Here is a 21,220-nt window from a genome sequence, read left to right as displayed (position 1 = left end):
CCACAAATCCCATTGTTGTGAGTGCCCTGGCAGTGTGTCTCAGGCTTGGCTGTGCACATGCTCAGGCCACGTCTGCTGACCGGGGAGCGCGAGGCTCAGGCTGTTAAATTGCTACTTGGGCTCAGGCAGGATCCCAGGCCTTGGGACCCCGTGAAAGGGAGGGTCCCAGAGCTCAATCTGCAGCCCAACCCTCAACGTCTGCACCTGCAGTTCAAGCCCTGCAAGCCAAGATGGAACTGCAGTGCCCGCAAATCCCTCAGAGTTCACTGGGTGGGGAAGGAAGCGGTGCTTGTGAGAGCATTTCCTCACCACCCACTGCACCAAACACTGACAAATGAAACTCAATGGCCAGAGACCCTGAAGCCAAACCTGTATCCACTGGAAAGCTCAGAATGAGGCAAAACGGGGGATGTCACCCAAAATGATTTGTCATCTGTGGGGGGTTTGCTTTTCAATGAACACTGAACGGAAAGAGCTTGGGGCAGCTCCAACACTGCTCCTCATCCTCAATCGCGCACAGAGAGCAAAAACAGCCACCTGGCCCTCCACCCACATCCCCCAAGCACATGGGAGGAAACAGCCCCCACCCAGCAGTAGTGGCAGCCCCAGACCTGACTTGACTATATGGGGAATATCAGAGAAGTTGCAAATCTTTGAAGTAAGAGCCTCAAGCATCTCCTTTGGTCAGTTTAGTTCTCTTTAGAGCAGTGATTGGCCTACCTGGTCCTCTGTCTTGCTGCCCAGATATGCATGGGGGCTGGCCTCAGGGCCCTGCTGCAGCTCCATCTGCAACACTGGCCTTTTCCCTGGAGTCTCAGCCTGGAACAGATGCTCAGAAGACCCATATTGTTTTCTTCTGGAACTGGGAACAAACTCTTTGCTTTCTTCCTGTCATGATAGGAGCATAAAGATTGGAAATCTTGTGCTGTTCAGTACAACAGAGTGTGTCTGGCAGGTTTGCAGCAGGAGACGTCCTGGCTAATTTAGCTAATGTGACCACTTGCCCACAGTGAGTTTCAGCATCCATTGTGCTGCCCAATCTCACAGAGGCATAAAGCCCAGGAAACCTTTACTCATGAAAATAACTTGGCATCATCAGCAAATGACTTGCTTCCCACATGTGCTCACGGTAAACCCAGAGTGCAGAATAATCCAGCAACAGCACCATTCACCTTGCTTCGGGGCAAACTGCATCATTTTCAGTGAATATTTCTCAGAATAAATAGTGTTCTGAAGCAAGCCTGATGCGGAGCATTAAACATGTAGCTCAGATCCTTAGAGATACCTCAGCATTGCTTTAAGTAGGGCTGCAATAAATAGTTCCCACGTGCCTGGCAACTCCGTTGCATTTCAGCCCATGCTAGGTACCCAGGCCCCTCATGAGCTGTGGATATCGGCACTGGCATCCGTGGATATCTGCAGCTACAAAGTGGTTCTCTGCAGATTTGCAAGGTTCTTACCACAAGGTAAGTATCCAAGAAAGGGTCCTCTGGTGCCAGGCAGCTGAGCAGGGATCCGTTTAGGCCAGCCAGAAGTGAAAGGTTAAGGAGGTGATAGGGAGAAGAAAGGGACATAAATGTCTCTGTGGCTGATCTGGCATCTTTCTCCACTCAGGATCCGGAGCCATGAATGCTTTCCTGCAGCCACGGACCCCTGTGCCCAGATTATCAAAAGGTATTTAGGAACCTATTTCCCATAGAAGTCAAGTATCTAAATCAGAGGTAAAAGCAACTTAAATTTCTTACAGGTACTGTCCTTTTGCAACCCATCCCCTTGGGGGGGTTCTTCTTAGGAGGCATTTTTTCCCCCCACTTACTTTCTACTGTAAACTACATCTGACACGGCAGGCTAATCTAATAAGGCTGGGGGAAGTTGTCCCAATGTCTATTTATACACTGCTGTGTCTAGATTGGCATGATTTTCCGGAAATGCTTTTAATGGAAAAGTTTTCTGTTAAAAGCATTTTCAGAACAGAGTGTCTAGATTGGCATGGATGCTTTTCTGCAAAAGCACTTTTTGCAGAAAAGCATCTGTGCCAATCTAGACGCACTTTTCCGCAAAAAAGCCCCGATTGCCATTTTCGCGATCGGGGCTTTTTTGCAGAAAACAAATCTGAGCTGTCTACACTGGCCCTTTTGCGCAAAAGCTTTGCTCAAAAGGGACTTTTGCTTGAAAGGGAGCAGAATAGTATTTCTGCAAGAAGCACTGATTTCTTACAGTAGGAAGTCAGTGCTTTTGCAGAAATTCAAGCGTTCAGTGTAGACAGCTGGCAAGTTTTTCCGGAAAAGTGGCTGATTTTCCGGAAAAACTGGCCAGTCTAGACACAGCCTGAACGTAAAACTGCTTTATTTCACAAGGGGATCCACCATTACTATTTGAGCGAGACCCAGACAGTAGGATTACATCACATCAGACCAGATGTGAACATATTCCCTGACAAGTACAAACTGAAACCTGAAGAGGATTTGTAATGTAATGTAAAATATACATAATTAAAGCAGTAACTCTGATTTTCTGTTATTCATGCAGTTTCATTCCCATTGGAGTGTGTGGGAAGGCTTAGGGCAGGAGATCTGGGGTACAGGAGGCTCAAGTAGGGTGTATGTGGACATGTGTGTGGAGGAGGTGCAGGAGTCAGGCTTGGGGATATACATAGTTAGTATTCCAAATTTGGGGTAGTTTAACTCAAGAATCCAGGGGAGGGATAGCTCAGTGGTTTAAGCATTGGCCTCCTAAACCCAGGCTTGTGAGTTCAATACTTGCAGATGCCATTTAGGGATTTGGGGCAAAAATTTGTCAGGGATGGTACTTGGTCCTGCTGTGAAGGCAGGGGACTGGACTTGATGACCTTTCAAGGTCCCTTCCAGTTCTAGGAGATAGGCAATCTCCATTAATTAATTAAAATCCCTAGGGGGAAAAAAAACCCAAAGACTTCTCTTAAAGTTGACCAATATACTTTTGCCCTGACCTGGAGCTCAAACCAGGGCTTTGATCATATTACGAGGGTCTTACTCACTTGAGGTTTGCCCTCAGAAAGTGTACGGCCCTACGGTCCCTTTGTTGTTAGCAAAATAGTTCACTTGTCCAGGTAGCCTTGTGCCTAAGGCTCATGATGCTGAGTGGATTATACCAGGGCTGAGTCTAGACTGGCAAGTTTTTCAGAAAAACTTGCCAGCTGTTTATACTGGCCGTTTGAATTTCCTCAAGAACACTGACAATCTCATGTAAGATTGTCAGTGTTCTTGTGGAAATACTATGCTGCTCCCGTTCAGGCAACCTGCCTGCTGACTCACCTGGCTGTGCAGGCCAGCAGCAGGAGCCTGGCTGGAAGAGTGCATCAAAAGCTGCATGCCTAACCAGCTCTTTAAACAGCAAGCCCCACCGCCTCGTTAAACAGCTCCCTGCTGGCTTTGCCAGAGTGGCACACCCTCTTTCTTTCACTTTTTAGGGTCAGGGCTCAGTTCAGCTGCTTGGCTAGCCCATGTCCTAATTTCTGTAACCATTTCTCTCTCTGCTTCTTGCTCATACTTGATCCCTCTCTTATGTGTGCCCAACACCATCCTATGGCACTGGTTTCTCGTCTGCAGGTTCTCAGACTTAGGCCTGCTCAGAAAATGTTAACTGAGTACGGCCCCACTAGCAAGCCATGCATTTGCCTGCCTAGTTTGAGAATTTGGAACGTACGGAGCTTCAGCAAGGACTTGGAGCAGCTCAGTAGCTGAGGCAGAGTCAGTACTTTGGAGGTTTTACAAATCCTGACCAGTGGAAACATAGGTACCCATGGTGCTTTGGTACCAGCTGAGTCACAGCTTTCAAAATGCTAGTGGCAGCTACGTGGTGCACTTAGGTGCCAGCACAGCCAGACAGGCCTAGAGGTTCAGCTTTCACGGATAAAGAACATCTACAGCTCCCATTGATTTCAAGCAGGTAGCCTAAAACTGGATACCCTAAAATTATCAGCTCTCTTTGAAGACAGGAGTCTAAACTACCACTTAACGAAACAAAGAAGAATTAGAATATGCTCCATCTGTGCAAAGCAGCTGGGTATAGGTTGCTGCTAGAAGCAACTTTTCCATTTCTGGACTTTGTGGTTGCAACTATGCAACATTCAAGCCACATAAACTCTATGCATTTTGTTTGTTTTAAAGAAAGACAAATTATCTACTGCCACTGAAGAGTGCGAGTTTATTCAGGAGTCCAGTCAGCCCCACCTACCCTAAAGCCTCTGGGATTCCATTCCAGAAGGTGAATTAAGAGGGCGTTATTGCTGTTATTTGACTGGAAACCCTTTTCTTTCTTTCTTTCTTTGTAGGAAGTTTCAACAGGAGTACAGACCACTGTTACGCAATCATCAGCAGCAGAATGTTCATCATTACAGTGCTCATTTTTTGGGAGCAAGACCATTTCTGCTAGGGTGATTATCAATGGATCATTTGGGAATAAATATCCAAGAGTTTGGAATATAGCAGACCCTTGATTTTATGAACATGGCTAATAAACGACTAGTTATACGAGCCACTTTTCCTGCTGGGAAAGTCATGCTGAGAGTGCTGTCAACTTTCTAAGGGTATGTCTACACTGCAAAGTTAATTTGAAATAATAGCCGTTATTTCAAATTAACTTTAATAGCGTCTATACATGCAAACCGCTATTTCGAAATTAATTCAAAACAGCGGAGCGCTTAATTCGAATTTGGTAAACCTCATTCTACGAGGAGTAACATCAAATTCGAAATAGCTATTTGGAATGCAGTGCTGTGTAGACACTTAATTCAAAATAAGGGGCCTCCAGCCCTTCCCAGGGAGCCCTGGTGGCCCCTCTGGGCACAACAAGGAAAACTTACTCTCCCTTTCCTCCAACCCTGGAGCTATTAAAGGGTTAGAGCCTGGCCACAGTGCCTGTGCCAGCTCCAAGCCTGCCAGCCTAGAGCCAACAGTGGCCACCGGGGCCCCTGACCCAGTGGCCCCAAAATATGAGCCAGCCAGCCACTGGCAGCCAGCCCTCCACCGCTTCCCAGGAGCAGTCTGCCAGCTCCCAGGAGCCGGACAGGCGCCTTCCTGGTCCAGGGTGGAGATCATGGACCTTATTCAGGTTTGGGGGGGGATGCCCCCAACGTCCATGATCTCCGCACTAGACGGAGGAACGCAGCCATCTATGGCAGGATAGCTGCCAGCCTGGCCACCAAAGGCCACATGCGAACCCAGGAGCAGGTTTGCCTGAAAATCAAGCTGGTCCAGCGAGATCCCCAACCCTGGGCCCTGAGCTTCCCCTCCCCCTTCTTCCCCTTGCTTCCCCCTTCCAGCTCCCTCCTCCCAGGTTTCCCCCACCCCTTTCCCATCCACTCTCCTCCCCTCTCCCACCTCCTTTTCCCAGTCTTCCCAGAGGTTCATTCCCCCCCAGTTTTGTTCAATAAACCCAGTTTCTGTTCTTGAACATACGTCTCTTTTGTTTGAAGTGTTGCAGCACCACAGTGCAGCTTATTCACAATAGGCTCAAGCAAACCACATGCATTTTAATATGGTTAACTGCAAACACACATCTGGAAACAAAGAACATCAGCTTTAATGACAGGCTGGGGCCTGTGTCCTGGGAAGCAGGGGCTCAGAAAATGATTGTGGGTGCCTTGGTGGCTCCTCAACTGAACAAGATCTCCTAGCGGAATACTGTGGCCAAAAGGACTAATATGATTCTTAGCTACACAAACCTCAGAGAGGTTATTTGACATCTGTATTTGGCACTGCTGTGACTGTAGCTGGAATCCTGGGTCCAATTCTGGTGTCCACAATTCAAGAAGGAGGCTGATAAATTAGGGACAATTCAGAGAAATCCACAAAATGATGAAAGGATTAGAGACCCTGCCTTACAGCGAGTGATGATTTAGCCTAACAACCAGAAGGTTAAGGAGTGACTTGATTACAAGCATCTACCTGAGGAACAAGTATTTACTAAAGAACTCTTCAGTCTAGCAGAGAAATGTTTACCTTCATCCAGTGGCTGGCAGATGAAGCAAGAGAAGGTTAGTCTGGAAATAAAGTGTACATTTTTAACAGGGAGAGTAACGAACCATTGGAACAACTGACCAGGGGTAGGGGTGGAGTCTCCATCACTCAGCAGCGTGCCTGTAAAAGCGGAGGCAGTCCTCTGGCCTATGTCTGCAAGATGAAGTAGAGGTGGGTGACAACCTGGGAAGCAGTGATCATGAGATGGCAGATTTCAGGATCCTGACCAAAGGAAGAAAGGAGAGTAGCAAAATACACACCCTGGACTTCAGAAAAGCAGACTGACTCCCTCAGAGATCTGATGGGCAGGATTCCCTGGGATGTAACATGAAGGGGAAAGGAGTCCAGGAGAGCTGGCAGTATTTTAAAGAAGCCTTATGAAAGGCACAGGAAGAAACCATCCCGATGCGCAGCAAGAAAAGCCAATATGGTTGGCGACCAGACTGGCTTACCGGGGGAAATCCTTGGTGAGCTTAAACACAAAAAGGAAGCTTACAAGAAGTGGAAACCTGGACAGATGACTAGGGAGGAGTATAAATATATTGCTCGAGAATGCAGGGGAGTTATCAGGAAGGCGAAAGTACAATTGGAATTTCAGCTAGCAAGGGATGTGAAAGGGAACAAGAAAGGTTTCTACAGGCATGTAGCAATAAGAGGGTGATCAGAGAGGGTTTGGGGCCCTACTGGATGAGGGAGGTAACCTAGTGACAGATGATGTGGGGAAAGCTGAAGTACTCAATGCTTTCTTTGCCTCTGTCTTCACGGACAAGGTCAGCTCCCAGACTAACGTAGTAGGCAATGCAGTATGGGAAGGAGGTAGGCAGCCCTTGAAAAGCTAAACGTACACAAATCCATGGGTCCGGATTTAATACATCTGAGGGCACTGAGGGAGTTGACAAATGTCTTGGCAAAGCCTTTGGCCATTATCTTTGAAAACTCGTGGAGATCAGGAGAGATCCCGGATGACTGGAAAAAGGCAAATGTAGGGCCCATGTTTAAAAAAGGAAGAAGGACAATCCAGGGAATTACAGACCAGTAAGCATTACCTCAGTCCCCAGAAAAATCATGGAAGGGACAGAAGAATCCCAAGCATTGTTACAGGCTGGGGATCAACTGGCTAAGTAGCAGTTCTGCAGAAAAGGTCCTGGGGATTATAGTGGATGAGAAACTGGATATGAGCCAACAGGGCACCCTTGTAGCCATGAAGGCTAATGGTATCTCAGATTGCATTAGGAGGAGCATTGCCAGCAGATCTAGAGAAGTGATTATTCCCCTTTATTTGGCTCTGGTGAGGCCACATCTGCAGTAGTGTGTCTGGTTCTGGGCTGCCCACTATAGAAAGGACGGGGACACATTGGAGAGGGTCCAGCAGAGGGCGACCAAAATGATTAGGAGGCTGGAGCACATGACCTATGAGGAGAGACTGAGGGATTTGGGTTTGTTTCCACTGCCGAAGAGAAAAGTGAGGGGGGGGGGGGAATTTAATAGCAGCCTTTAACTTCCTGAAGGGAGGTTCCAAAGAAGATGGAGAGAGGTTGTTCTCAGTAGTGACGGATGGCAGAACAAGGCGCAATGGTCTCAAGTTAGAGTGGTGGAGGTTTAGCTTAGATATTAGGAAAAACTATTTCACTAGGAGGGCTGGTGAAGCACTGGGATGGGTTACCTAGGGAGGTGGAGGAGTCTCCATCCCTAGAGATTTTTAAGTCTCAGCTTAAGAAATCCCTGGCTGGGTTGATTTCATTGGGATTGGTTCTGCCTTGGACTTGATGATCTCCTGAGGTCTCTTCCAGCTCTATATTTCCATGGTCTTGGAATCCAGGAGAACCCCTATTCTTCTCTTAGCCCATCTCCATTATAACCCCAGTCTGCTAGGTCAGCTAGGATGATTACAGGAAAAGAGTGTCCTCTGCACGATATTCATTTTGAGTGTATCCCTACACAAGAAACTGCTCTTTCCCCAGTACCCCAAATCTTTTCTCCTTGCCTGAAGCAGAGCTCGGATACTCAAATCATGGAGCCTTTCTAGGCAGTTTGAGATCTTATTCCCAGATAATTGTACCAAATGGTTTCTGGAGAGGTGACTCCATGAATGTGCCTGACCTTAGGAAGAGAACTTCTAACTGGACAGAGATTACTGTCCAAAAGCCAGCCATTTCCCGCAAGTCCTGGGTTTCATTAGTTGTTTGGACCAGAAGCTGTGTGTAGCCATCTAAGTAAGCACATGCTTATTGGTCACCTGTTTAAATGATTTCAATCTTACATCCCTAATTAAGAGCCTGCAAAAGAACTTAAAGAATTGGCCACTGTTGGCAGACAGGATACTGGGCAAGATGGACCTTTGGTCTGAGCCAGTATGGCCATTCTTATGTTCTTAAGAACTTCTCCCTGTGATGCTTCTCTCTCTCAAGAAGCTGTTCCTAAAGATCTATGGCTCTTACAGCGGATTGTCTCTATTGGAACATTCGCTTTTTTGTATGGGTTCAGAAGGTTGGATTGCAATACAGTTTCTTTAAGGCAATGGAGGGTTAGGGGCAAGTTCTGCTCTAGGAATTACTTCGGGGCAGGGAACACAAGGCCAGAGGGGATGATCCCCATGGTCCCTGCTGACTTGGAATCTATGAACGAAAGAAAAGAGAGAGGGACCATTTTGTAAATGGGAGAAAGCCAAGGCTTGGCAAGGCTCCTTACTTGGATACCTCACAAGCTTAACAGACAAAGGGCCTCTACATTGATTTGACAAAGTTGTAACAAAGCCAATGCCTCGGAGTCTCAAACTGTGCCATGCACCCAAGGGCTATTTTTAGGCCAGAGGTCAGTGTTCACACTGGAGCCACTAGAAAAGGCCTCCTAGATTTGTCACTGCTCTTCACATGCCTAAAAGTGGCTAAACAGATTTTGCTCAAACTTTAAAAAAAACAAACAAACAATTCATCTTCGGGCAGAGGCCAAAGACATAAAACTCCAGCCTGCAAGGAGAAAGTTAGGGTGCTAGGAACTGAATTCTCATGGCACTACTGCTTTAACAGACAACTCCACTCCATGGCAGAGCCAGTGCTACCACTGTGATGAACAGCAAAGGCGCTGGATAAATTGTGAGTATCTTGCCCCTTTGACTTCTGGGCCTGCTCATCCATCCTCACAGGAATGAGTCCAAGATTACAAACCTCTCGCCAGCTTCAACAGGTTTTAAAAAAGCTGCCAGGGAAACTCCCGTTTCTCTCCTCTGCAGTGGGAATCTCCCAGAGCGGCTGTGGGGCTGGCAGCAACAGTGCCAACACTCTGAGTGTGTTACATCCTCCATTTGGCACCTCCAGAGCAGCTCTAGACTGACTGGCTTGGCCAGGTGCATTGTGACCACCAATGGGAACATCCTCCAGCTTGAGCTGCAGGGTTTGGTAGGCAGCTTCAATTGGCCCCAACCTGAAGCACTGACTTCAGGTGTGCTGTGTCCTACAGGGCAGAGCATCCAACAGCTCTAAAGCTGCCTGCCCCTCCAAGGTGTCCTGCCCACTCATATTCCTCCTGAACTCTAAGACCAGAGGCTGAGCTTACACCATGGCATAGAGGGCCACTGCCCACCAGAGTTCAGCCTCCTCAAGGCCAGGAGAGTTGGACTCAATGCGTTAAGTGCATGACCACTCAAACGTGTGATGTTAGTTAAAAAGCTTCATTTGTGATGTACTGCAAAATCATTCATAGTGCTGTAATGCATGTATGTTTATTTCAAACTGAAGCAAAAAACAGGTCTTGTGTTCCATGACATCATGCTTTTTTTCTTTATTTCTCCATCTGTCCTCCCTGTGCCCAATACAATCTCATCTCACTGAAAAAAGCTTTCCCTTCTACATCTCCACCTTCCATCTCATTTAAATGACCAGTTAGAACATTCTCCTTCCTTCTCATCTAGACTCAAAGGGTACGTCTAGACTACATGCCTCTGGCGCCAGAGGCATATAGATTAGGCTACCAGACATAGTAAAATGAAGCGGCGATTTAAATAATCGCCGCTTCATTTAAATTTACATGGCTGCCGCGTGGCAGCCATGTAAATTTCAATGAAGCGGTGATTATTTAAGTCGCCGCTTCATTTTACTATGTCTGGTAGCCTAATCTACATGCCTCTGGCGCCAGAGGCATGTAGTCTAGACGTACCCTCAAATAGCACTAAGCTCTCTGTTCCTAACCTGTGAACTCTACTATCTTAGGGCCAGATTGCCAAGGTATTTTAGGTACCTAAACGAAGCAGTTACTTATTGTAATGGTAGTTCTTCAAGATGGCATGCAGACGTGTATTTCCAGTAAATGTACACGTGCTGAAGATGAAACCTTTGGCTGAGCTGTACTCAGAGGGGAAGTGTTGGCACTGTGGGTCCAGAACCACTCCCCTGGCTAGATGAGGCAGTGCCACCCTGACTGCCCACAGTTCCTTCACACTGAATGTCTAGGGGAAGACTGCAACACAGAGGGGTGGAGGGCAGGTCGTGGAATACATGTCTGAATCACATCTTAAAGAACCACCATTACAATAAGAAACCCTTTCTTCTTCTTTGACTAGATGCAGCAGGTGACTCACCAGGAGTGCCTGTGTCTGGAGGAGGGGCTCAGAGACTAAGAATTCCAATGCTGGCATCTGCTGTTGGAGATGCTGTGGTCATGTAATGGTAAACATGGGTGGCCACATGCAAGTGTCCAATGTGGAACTGTCACTGAGGAACTCCATCAATGTTGCCTATGCTCTCGTGGAATGAGCCTATATCTACTGAGGAAATATAGCTCATGCTCTCTCATAGGTAATCTAGATACAAGACCCTTTGCATCTAGAGCTTACAGGCACTGAGGCTGCTTGTCCTTTTCTTGCAGTCCACACGGGCAAGGTGAAGCACAAACCAGTTCAGTTCTAGTCAGTGTAACATCTAGAGGTGGTGTTCCTCTGGAGAGGAATGCAGCTAAAGGGAAAAGTAGGGACAAATACACCACCTGGTTCAAATGGAACAGAGACAATGTTGGATAAGAAGTTCAGGTATGGCCAGAGTGTTACCTTGTCCCAGGAAAGCTATGTGTAAGGAGGCCCAGAGGTAATGGCTTCCAAGAATGCATTTTTTGCCAGAGGAGCAGCAATGGATAAGACACCTGGGGCTCAAATGGAGGTCCCATAAGAGCTGCTAAACCAATGTGCAGGTCCCATAAGGTGCAGGTAGAGAAATCTCATCTCCATAGTGATGGACAGTTGGATGAAACACAGATATTTCTGCCTCGGGTGCTCTCAGAGAGCTGAATGCCAAGTCTGATTTCTGACGGTGTAGCAGGCACTCCAAGATGTCCTGAAGGAAAGTGCCTGCTTGGCCACATTGCAACGTAGGCTGTCCAAGTGGAAGGGTTCTTACTGTTAAGCAGGACCTGTTGAACAGCCTCCGAGTTTGGAGCAGCATCAGCATGGGAGGCTGATCTGAGAGTAAGGAGGCCCAAGAACCAGCACTGTCTGGGCCACGCCACAGCAATCAGGATAAGCCTGGGTCAATTCACCTAGGGAACAACTGGGACAGGAGGAAAGTTGTCTGCCAGCTGCCATGTAAAGCCTCAGATCCCCCCCCTCCCCCCCGAGAGCAGAATAGGCGACACGCCTTGTTTTCCCTCGTTGAGAGCAGACTGATCATGGGGATGCCTCATGCTGCAGACACCATCTCTGCTTCAAGAGACCATTCATGGCTTGGGGGAAAACACCCGGGGGGACGTTCTGAGAGATGGTTCTGCTCACCCAGCAAGTGGACAGCTATCAGGTTGATGTTTTCTTTGATGCAGTCCTGCCATAGGTTGACTGGCCCGAGGCAGAGCCAACTGGAGTGGGCTCCCCATTGTTTGAGTACAATGTACTCAGAGTACATTGTGCTGGTCACAAAATCACAGAATCCTAGAACTGGAAGGGACTGTGAGAGGTGATCCTGTCCAGTCTCCTGCCCTCACAGCAGGACCAAGCACTGATCATCCCTGATAGATGCCTGTCTAACCTGCTCTTAAATATCTCCAATGATGGAGATTCTACAATTTCCCTAGGCAATTTCAGTGTTTAACCACCTCTGACAGGAAGTTTTTCCTAATGTCCAACATAAAGCTCCCTTACTACAGTTTAAGCCCATTGCTTTTTGTCCTATCCTCAGAGGCCAAGCAGAACAATATTTCTCCCTCCTTCTTGTTAACACTCTTTTAGATACTTGAAAACCGCTATCATGTCCCCTCTCAGTTGTCTCTCTTTCTAACCTAAACAAGCCCAGTTCTTTCAGTCTTCCCCCATAAGTCAAGTTTTCTAGACATTTAATCATTCTTGTAGCTCTTCTCTGGACCTTCCACATTTCCACATCTTTCTTGACATGTTGTGCCCGGAACTGGACACAGTACTCCAATTGGGGCCGAATCAGCACAGAGTAGAGCGGAAGAATGACTTCTCATGTCTTGCTCACAACACTCCTGTTAATGCATCCCAGAATCGTGTTTGCTTTTTTTGCAATAGCACCACACTGGTGACTGATGTTTAACTTGTGGTCCACTAAACCCCTAGATCCCTTCCTGCAGGACTCCTTCCTAAACAGTCACTTCCCATTCTGTGTGTGAGAAACTGATTGTTCCTTCCTTTGCATTTGCCCTTGGTGAGTAAGTGAACCACTGAATGCCTAATGTGGGCTTAGAAAACATGACATGTTGTAGATAGCCTGAAGCCCCACTATCTTGAGGTGGAATGAGGCATCCTGTTCAATCACAGGCTACACGCTTCAAGTCCAAATATGTCCCATCCCAGCCTAAAAAGGATGGTCACTGATTTGATCAGGGAGCAAAGAGTGAAAGAAAGAGGAAGGAGCTCTCCTCTGAGCCCAAGGCAGCCACTGGTAAAGGTACAACATTTGTGCTCTGAAGGTGCTGGGCCAATGCTGACCATTGTGGCCCATCTGCTTTACCAGTGGCCTTCAGACCTCCTCCAGCAAACTTGACACAGATCTCAACTCTAAGCTCTGGGGGAGAGGGAGGAGGGGCAAGAAGGTGGCAACTCCAGAGGGGGCCAATAGGTGATCCCAGGACATCCATGTATCAGCTCAAGAATGGAATCGATGCCTCTGATGTAGTCAGCACTGCTGGTTAGGGATGTTAAATATCAGTTAATTGAATAGTTGATTAACTTCATGAATTCTTATTGGTTGGTCGACTATTCTATAGTCTGTGGGGGTGGGGCTGGCAGGCAGTGCGCTCTGGCCCCACTCCCGAGGAGCCCCCTGCCTCTCCGTGCTGCTGCCTCTGTATCATGCAGCATGGGGTGTCAGGTGGGAGCTGGTCCACTAGAGGAGCTAGCTTAAAAACCAGCCCCCCTCGCAGACTGGCTGATAGAGAGACGGCAGCATGGGGTAGAAGCAGGCTCTGTCTGGGGGTGGGGTGGGGTGGGGGTGTCTGAGCTCCTGGACTTGGCTCAAGGCAGGACTGAATCAGGCTGCTGGCCAGCCTGCTAAAAACTGTCCTGGCAAGGGAGGGGAGGAAATGCGTGTAGTCTACAGCATTAACCAATAAGCTTTTGCTTATCGCTTAATCGACTATACTATTAAATCCCTACTGCTGGTGCCACAGGAAACGTCAATCCTGGTGCAAAGAGCCTGAAGTGCCTGGATGTGGAGGACGTTCTGGTCCTGAAGAGCCTCGTCCCAGCTCCGGGGCCATGTCCAGAACTGCCACCAGGAAGGCTGCTTCCTTGTGTGGGGCTGAAGGGCCTGAGGAGGGTGGGATGCTCCAACTGGGGCTCCACAGCAGGCACAAGCCTCGAAAATCTGGAACCAGCAGCGAAGATGGGACCCAAAGGCAGTATACATCTGCTACAGCCTGGTTTGCTGATATCAGACTGTCTGTGCTGGCGTCCCTCCAGGCTGGACTCACAGGATGCCCGGAGGCCAGAACTGGAGTCACTGGTGCAAGGTTTCTGCATTCTCTTCCCAGCACCGAGGGAGGGTTTGATATACTCATGTCATCCTGCACACTAGGGCCAGTCCCAGGCCAGTCTGAGCTCCTTAAAGTGGGCTTTGCCAAGGCAGAGTGAGCACTGTTCATAGGGTCACTGCTGGGAATCACCACTCCAAACCAAGGGCACTGCTGGAACCCCACTGACACTAGACCTTTTTTTTTTTTTTTTTTAAAGCTCACACGATAAGTATAACTCGTATCAGTGCACAGTAAGCTAAGCTAAGCGGATGAATGCAGGGCTGTGAATACTGCTCCCACAAAGCTCTGACTCCAGCCGTTGGTTGATGCCAACTCATATTGTCAGGGGAGAGACTACATACATGAATGGCAAGCGCTGCCCCTCTGGCTGGTACCGGTAGGTAAAAGTCTCCTGCTGCTGTGCGCAGAGTAAGCACATACCAGATTGGAATATGTATCTGCAGCAACTCAAAGAAGCAATGGGCCTAATGGGATTTTCAAACATTCTTATTAGACCCCTAATGAATGTAATGGACCTATCTGCATCTTGACATGCCCAAATCTCTTTGATAATCTGTCTCTAACTCAGAGGACAATCACTACTACAAAGTAGAGCCATGGTGCATGCTTACTCCCTGCGAGGTAAAGTTTGTTCTAGGGAACAAAATAAGGTTTGAAAAAAAAAATACCCTCTCACATCTTCACGTCCATTTCCAAATGGAAGCATTTGTTCAGTGGCAAACTCTTTTGGCTGAGACTCCTCTCCCTTCCACAAGCACTCTACAGCCCTTTGATAGCTTCTGTACTTTGTGTGTCAGAGCAACTCTGATGACTGCGGGTGTTAATGTGGGTGCCCCTACTGTTTGTGTTGTACAGATACTTCATAAAGAGTGGCTACACTGAACTGTAACAGGAATTGACATGTATTATTTAGCATGGCCTGAATGGACAAACCCCATCAGATGAATGTTTTAAAGTATGTCAGGGATTCCACAATTCCTTTTCAGAGAGAGAACATCTCCTCATTTCTGCATATGCAAACTTTCCTCTCACTGAGAGTAAAACAACAGCCTCAATAGCCATCTCTCTGTGGCCCGCTAGGAGCCATTTGAAGTGTGTGTCACATGGAGGCGACAGGACCAGCATCCCTTTACAAATGCAAGTTGAACATTCAGACAGAAGCAGTGGAGCCCTTTTTAATCACATCTCTGCTATTTACTGCTGACTCTGCCTTACAAAGCTTAACTTTAAAAGACAAACAGGCTCACGACTAAGCTGGGACCAATTCTTCCCTCTCTTAGCCTTGGGAAGAGCAGATGAATATGGCTTATTTACAACAGTCAGTGGACTATTTCAAAAAGAGAAGGATGGTTAAAAGTGGAAACAGAAAACACTTACTGGTAATATCGTGCGGTTCCAAGTAGAAGCAGTGATGGGATCGTGGATGTAGCTCCTTCGAGCAGATAATTCAGATGCACTTAAGCTACTTTGGGTCCTTCTGAATTCTAGTTCAGGGGCATTCCAAGAATTAATAGTGGCTCTGGACCGTCTTGAATTCTGCTCAAGTAAACTTATTCTTGCATTGGCCCCTTCCATTTCAGAGAGGTCTGTAGATGACTTGCTTGTGTTTGCACGAGTGGAAGCTGTATTTTTTTCCACTTTGACCTGAGAGTCCTCCAAAGATTGTAACCCCCGCCTTGTCCTCCAAGAACTTCTCAGAGTGATGTGTTTTGTCTCTGGGGAATCTGCTTCTAAAGGCCCGTGGCTTTTCCAGCTGATTGTCTCTAAGGATGGCTCACAATTGTTCTTCTCAGTGGGTTCAGAAGGTTTTATTGTAATACTGCTTCTTGAGATTAATGTTTCTGTCCTGTTTCTCAGAGCTGAGTCCCCAGTTTTATCGGTCTCAGATAATTTCAGAGCAATATCACTCTTATTAATTGAGATCTCAAAGGGTGAGCTGATGCTATTTGTTACAGATGACAATTCATTTGGAGTGACTCGAATATTGCTGGTAGAAGTATGTTTTTCCTTTGCTGCTTCATTTGTATTGGCCCTTGTGCTGGCTGGCTCAGAGGGGAAGATTGTTATGCTGCTTGTCATTTTACTAGTCACAGTTTTAAACACAGATTTCTGTTTCTGAGTGTATTCTTCAGACCCAGCCCCTCCCATTACTTCTTTCATGTCCTTTTCAATTATTACAGGTTTAATGATGGCTTTTGATCTCAGAGCTTCTCTAGGACTGAACGACCTTTTGGGTTTCAATCCAACATTGTTTACATCTGATGAGGTCTTTATGGACTTGGGGGGGTCATCTTCATTTCCAGTATTTTTATCATTTTCTAAGAGAGCTGCTCTGAGAACGCCTCTGGAGCTGGGTTTTTCTCTCATCTCCAGCTCTGGCTCGGCAGCAGCATTGCTACATTTACCCATCTCCTCATCTGTGCTAAATTTGTCATGGCTAACTGGTTTGATGGCTTTGGATCTCAAAGAGTCAGATTTTATGCCAACATTTGTCTGACCTGTAACTGATGGTGCAGATTGATCCATTTCTTCCTTATCTTGATTTGTGAGAATTTGTAAGATGTCTTCTTGACTTCTTGACCTGTTTGAATACTTCAATAAAGTTGGAGGCTTTGTATTTTCGTGAAAACTATCTATACATTCTCTTTCTTGAGAGTTTATTGTTCTTTTAGATTTCTCTTCTGGGGACTGTCTGGGAGATAAAACAGAGACTGTTGCTGTTTCTACTTTACAGCTAGTGGATTCAGCTGCTAACATTGCAGATGGCATATGGTATCTACATGACAAAGCTGTTTCATTGGATAGTGCATGATTACTTTTCATAAAGGGTATCTCTACACATAGATCAGACACCTCTGCTTGGCTTGTTTTCATCTTTTCAGTCAAAGATGAAGTCACTTGCCCTTTGCTTGATTTTTCATCAAGTGCATCAGAGTTACCTTGACTAAGTGTTTGAGATGGCTTTTCAACCTTGGCCTTCAGTCCACTTTCATTTCCAGGTCTGGAAGATGCTTTCCAAGATTTATGTTCATGTGCAGCTGGTGGGTATCGACTAAGCACAGATGGCTGCTCTCTCAATTTCTTCACTTCATTTTGTGGTGCACCACTGTCTTTCTGTATAGATAAATATGTAGCAACTGCTGATTTGTCTTCCATTCTTTTTATATCAGTAACCACAGTATCTAGTAAAGCAGATGTACTAGATGCCTTTGCTGTTCTTCTAGTAATTAATATTGGACTTGGAACTTGCTTGTTGCTTGTGGCATAATGGTCATTATTAGAAGAGAACTCTCTGTTCCGTATTCGTTCCCGTTTATGCTGCGGTGAAAGCTCCCGGGTCTTGTGTTTTGAAATTGGTGGCTCTGCTGTGATACCCCTGTATTTATGTCTATCATGTCTAACTCTGCTGGGAAAGTTCATTTCTTCACTTTCCACCTCACCATTCTCCATATCCTTTTGTTTTTTTATTTGAATTTTAATTTCTTCCAACTGACCAACTAGAAGCTTGTTTTTATTTTGTTCACTCAAATAACTATCTTGTAAGTCATTATTTTTGGCTTTCATTTTTTTAAGTTCTTCTTCTAAAGATTCAAAATGTTTAATTTGAGTTTTAAGTTTTTCAATTTCTTGGTTAAGATCTTTCACTTTATTGTCTTCTTGATTTTTATTCTTTTGATTTTCTGATTTATTTCTGGTTTCATTTTCTACATGTTTTAGGTAATCCAACCTTCCCTTTCTTCCATCTTCTTTAGAAGGCAATGCAGAGGTCAAGTCATCTTCAATTCTCAGGTCATTTCTATCCACAAGATTATTTGAGGATCTTTCTAGCAGGTTTGATGCATTTCTAGTTTGATCTGCTCTATTTAGTTTGTTGTTTAGTTCTAGTTTTTGTGTTAGCTCCTGGATTAATTTTTCATTCTGCTTTTCTCTTTCATTAAAGTGTTTTCTTTCACTAGCAAAGCTCAATGTTAAAGATTTCAGTTTTTCTAACTCACTTAGTAAACTATGTTCAGTTTTATCCAATCTGTCTTCAGATGCCTCAAGTTCTTTTACTTTCATCCTAAGTATTTCCAATTCTGTAGAAATTTTTTTGGTCAAATTTTTTTCTTCATTAAGGCTCAGACACAGCTGAGTACAATCATTCTTGCTTCTGCCAAAAGCTTCCTCCAGTTTTTCCAGTTCTGCCATTCGCTTCTGAAGCCGCTCAATTTCCGATTTAAGTTCTCGGGTAAGACTTTCCTCCTCCTCCAGTTTTTCCTTCATCAACTGACAGAGCTCTTCGGCTTTTTTTATTTCTTCATCCTTGCCTTCAATTTTCAGCACTCTCTTTCTTAGGGCTTCTACATCAGCCAGCATGCTAGAATTGCTGCCTTCTGCCTGGATAACTTTGTCCTGGAGGTCAAGAAGCTCATCCTCCGCTTTCTGGAGGTTTTTTGTTGCTTCTTCCAATTCATCAAGACGACGGCTAAGACTCTGTAATTTGAATCGAAGGTGGCGATTTGAAGTCTCCTTATAACCTGGAAATTCTGCCATTGTTATTGTTTTGTTCTTGTTAAGTTCAATTTTTTTCACTTTGGATCAAAGGAGTAGTTTTAAACATGTCAGTTCCTCGACTCCTACAGCTTCTTTGATAGAGACAATGTTAGCCTGAAAGAAGAAAACAGAGTGAGTAAAGGAGGATAGGAAACAATTTTTGTATAATCTCTTCTTTCATTAAACATGTTTCTGAAAGCTATAATTCAGAGCATAAGGAGTGACAGTGAAAAAGATCAGTGATCCATTCAGTCTAGTAATACGCATACTGTCTCAAATGTAGCCCACCACTTTGCCCAGGAGCCCAGGAATTCTGTTGGTCCCACTGCCTCCAAGTGTTTCAAAATGGATTCCTAGAGGACCTACTCCATGATTTTTTCCAGGGACTGAGGTGACGCTGACCAGTCTGTAGTTACTCAGTTCCCGCTTCTTCCCTTTTTTAAAGATGGGCACTATATTTGCCTTTCCATTCATCTGGGAACTCTTCCAATCTCGAGTTTTCAAAGATAATAGCTAATGGCTCTGCAGTCACATCAGCCAACTCCCTCAGCAGCAACAGATCTGGCCCCATGAACCTGTGTGTGTCCAGTTTTTCTAGATAATCCTTAACCTGTTATTTCACTACTGGGGGCTGCCCACCTCCTCCCTTGCTGCACTGGGCAGTGCAGCAGTCTGGGAGCTGACCGTGTCTGTGAAAAGCAAAGGAAAAAAAAAAAGCAGTACTGAACACTTCAGCTTTTCCTCATCACCTGTCGCTAAGTTGCCTTCTCTATTCTGTAAGGGTCCCACACGTTCTCTGACCACCTTCTTGTTGCTAACATAGGCTGGAGATTTTGCAAGTTAAAGTCAGCAGAGATTCAGGGGTGGGGAACCCACAGCCTGCAGACCAGATTCAGCCCATGGCTTCATAGAATCATAGAACACTAGAACTGGAAGGGACCTCGAGAGGGCATCGAGTCCAGTCCCCTGCCCTCACAGCAGCTCCCTACCTGACAGGTGTCTATCTAACCTGCTCTTAAATATCTCCAGAGATGGGGATTCCAACACCTCCCTGGGCAATTTATTCCAGTGTCTGACCACCCTGACAGTTAGGAAGTTTCTCCTAAAGTCCAGTTAAATCTCCCTTGCTGCAGTTTAAGCTCCTTGCTTCTTGTCCTATCTGCTGAGGTCAATGAGAACAATTTTTCTCCCTCTTCCTTGTGACACCCTTTTAGATACCTGGAAATCGCTCTCATGTCCCCTCTCAGTCTTCTCCTTTCCAAACTAAACAAGCCCAGTTCTTTCAGTCTTCCTTCATAGGTCATGTTCTCTAGAACTTTAATCATTCTTGCTGCTCTTCTCTGGACCTTTTCCAATTTCTCCACATCCTTCTTGAAATGCGGTGCCCAGAACTGGACACAGTACTCCAACTGAGGCCTAATCAGCGCAGAGTAGAGCGGAAGAATGACTTATCATGTCTTGTTCATAACACTCCTGTTAATGCAGCCCAGAATCACATTTGCAATGGGCTCCTCACTGTGGAGGGGAAAGAAAGGACCAAGCCTCATGGGCCGGGTTTAGCCCGCTGGCTATGCCTAGTGGGAGGCGGGTTAACAGCTCAGTGAACTCCCTCCGGCTGGGGAAATGGTAGTACAGAGAAGCACCTGCCTGGAGGCTTTTCCCCCACCGCTCCGACTGATCATAATCTCAGCCCACAGGAGCAGCAGGGAGTGGTGCCAGGAGGCATAGAATCACTTGTGTCCCCATGAAACTGTGCAGGTGAGTGCGTTCCATTGCCCAGATCTCTCACACACACAGACACCACCCCTGTTCCTGCACCCCTTCCACTCAGACCCTCACCCAGACCCCATCTCCTACCCAGTCCTCCTACACCCTACCCTCTGCTCAGACCCTCCCCCCAACATCCAGCCCAGTCCTGTGATGATTGTTTTTTATTGCATCTCACTTGTGTGGCCCCCAACTGATTTTCCTGGGGGTCAGTTGTCCCCAACCCAAAAAAGGTTCCCCACCCATGAAGTCTGGCCCTGGGAAATGGATCACATTTGCCTCTGCGGCCACATCTCCACTTGCAGGAAGATCATGCTGCGCTAATCTTCCGGCCTTCAATTTAGCATGTCGAGCAAATTGAATGCTGAGGGCGCCCCCAATTGGCACTGGTTCTCCTTGAGTAAGAGAAGATGACAGGACCTCTCAGTGGAGATGGCACCAGGTTCGACTTAAGAAATGTCAACTCCACCTACATTATTTACATAACTGGAGTTGTGAACCTAAAGCTGACCTTATGAGTGTAGTGTACACCTGGCCTGCAACACATCCTTTGGCTACACTTAAAGAGTTTGCAATAGCAAGACAGAGTAGAATCTGAATGCACCTCAAGCCATAGGTGGGGAGGGAGAGGATTGCTGAACTTCTGCTGGAACCTGAGGAGTGGTGTTTGTGAGAGCTGAATTCTTTCCTGAACCCACTGAGTATATGTGGGGGATCCCCTGCCTTGTGACACTCTGCAGCCGTTTTTTGGGAAGAGCTGCCCAGGTCAGAATTCCATGGATTTCTACAATCAGGGAACAGAAAAATAGAACATCCCCAGAAACATGCTAATGCAGCTGTGTAACTGATCTGTCTGCAGAGCTACCGCCCAGCACGAGCACCTGCTGCCATCTGCTGGGAACAGGAAACAAAGGCAAAGCGAGAGTCAGAATCCAGGATTCTGCAGCTGT

At 46.4% G+C, this 21,220-nt stretch overlaps 1 protein-coding gene across 5 annotated transcripts in view; it reads right to left on the bottom strand.

Moving 5' to 3' along the window:
* Nucleotides 1-21,220, bottom strand: part of LUZP1 (leucine zipper protein 1) — an 85,269-nt gene that overhangs the window by 32,128 nt on the left and 31,921 nt on the right. For 3 of the 5 annotated variants that reach the window (XR_012897620.1, XM_075908907.1, XM_075908906.1), the window contains exon 2: nt 15,348-18,617. Coding sequence is in view for 4 of the 5 variants with exons in the window: in XM_075908907.1 (XP_075765022.1) it covers nt 15,348-18,503 (3,156 nt within the window). In the remaining variant the exon portion in view is untranslated. Of the gene's footprint in view, nt 1-720; nt 889-15,347; nt 18,618-21,220 lie in introns of all 5 variants that reach the window. The other 2 variants (XM_075908904.1, XM_075908905.1) reach the window with 1 other exon arrangement.

The sequence above is a fragment of the Pelodiscus sinensis genome, chromosome 25 (genome assembly GCF_049634645.1).
Source record: "Pelodiscus sinensis isolate JC-2024 chromosome 25, ASM4963464v1, whole genome shotgun sequence".
Lineage (NCBI taxonomy): Eukaryota > Metazoa > Chordata > Testudines > Trionychidae > Pelodiscus > Pelodiscus sinensis.
This window is presented reverse-complemented; position numbering and strand designations above follow the sequence as displayed.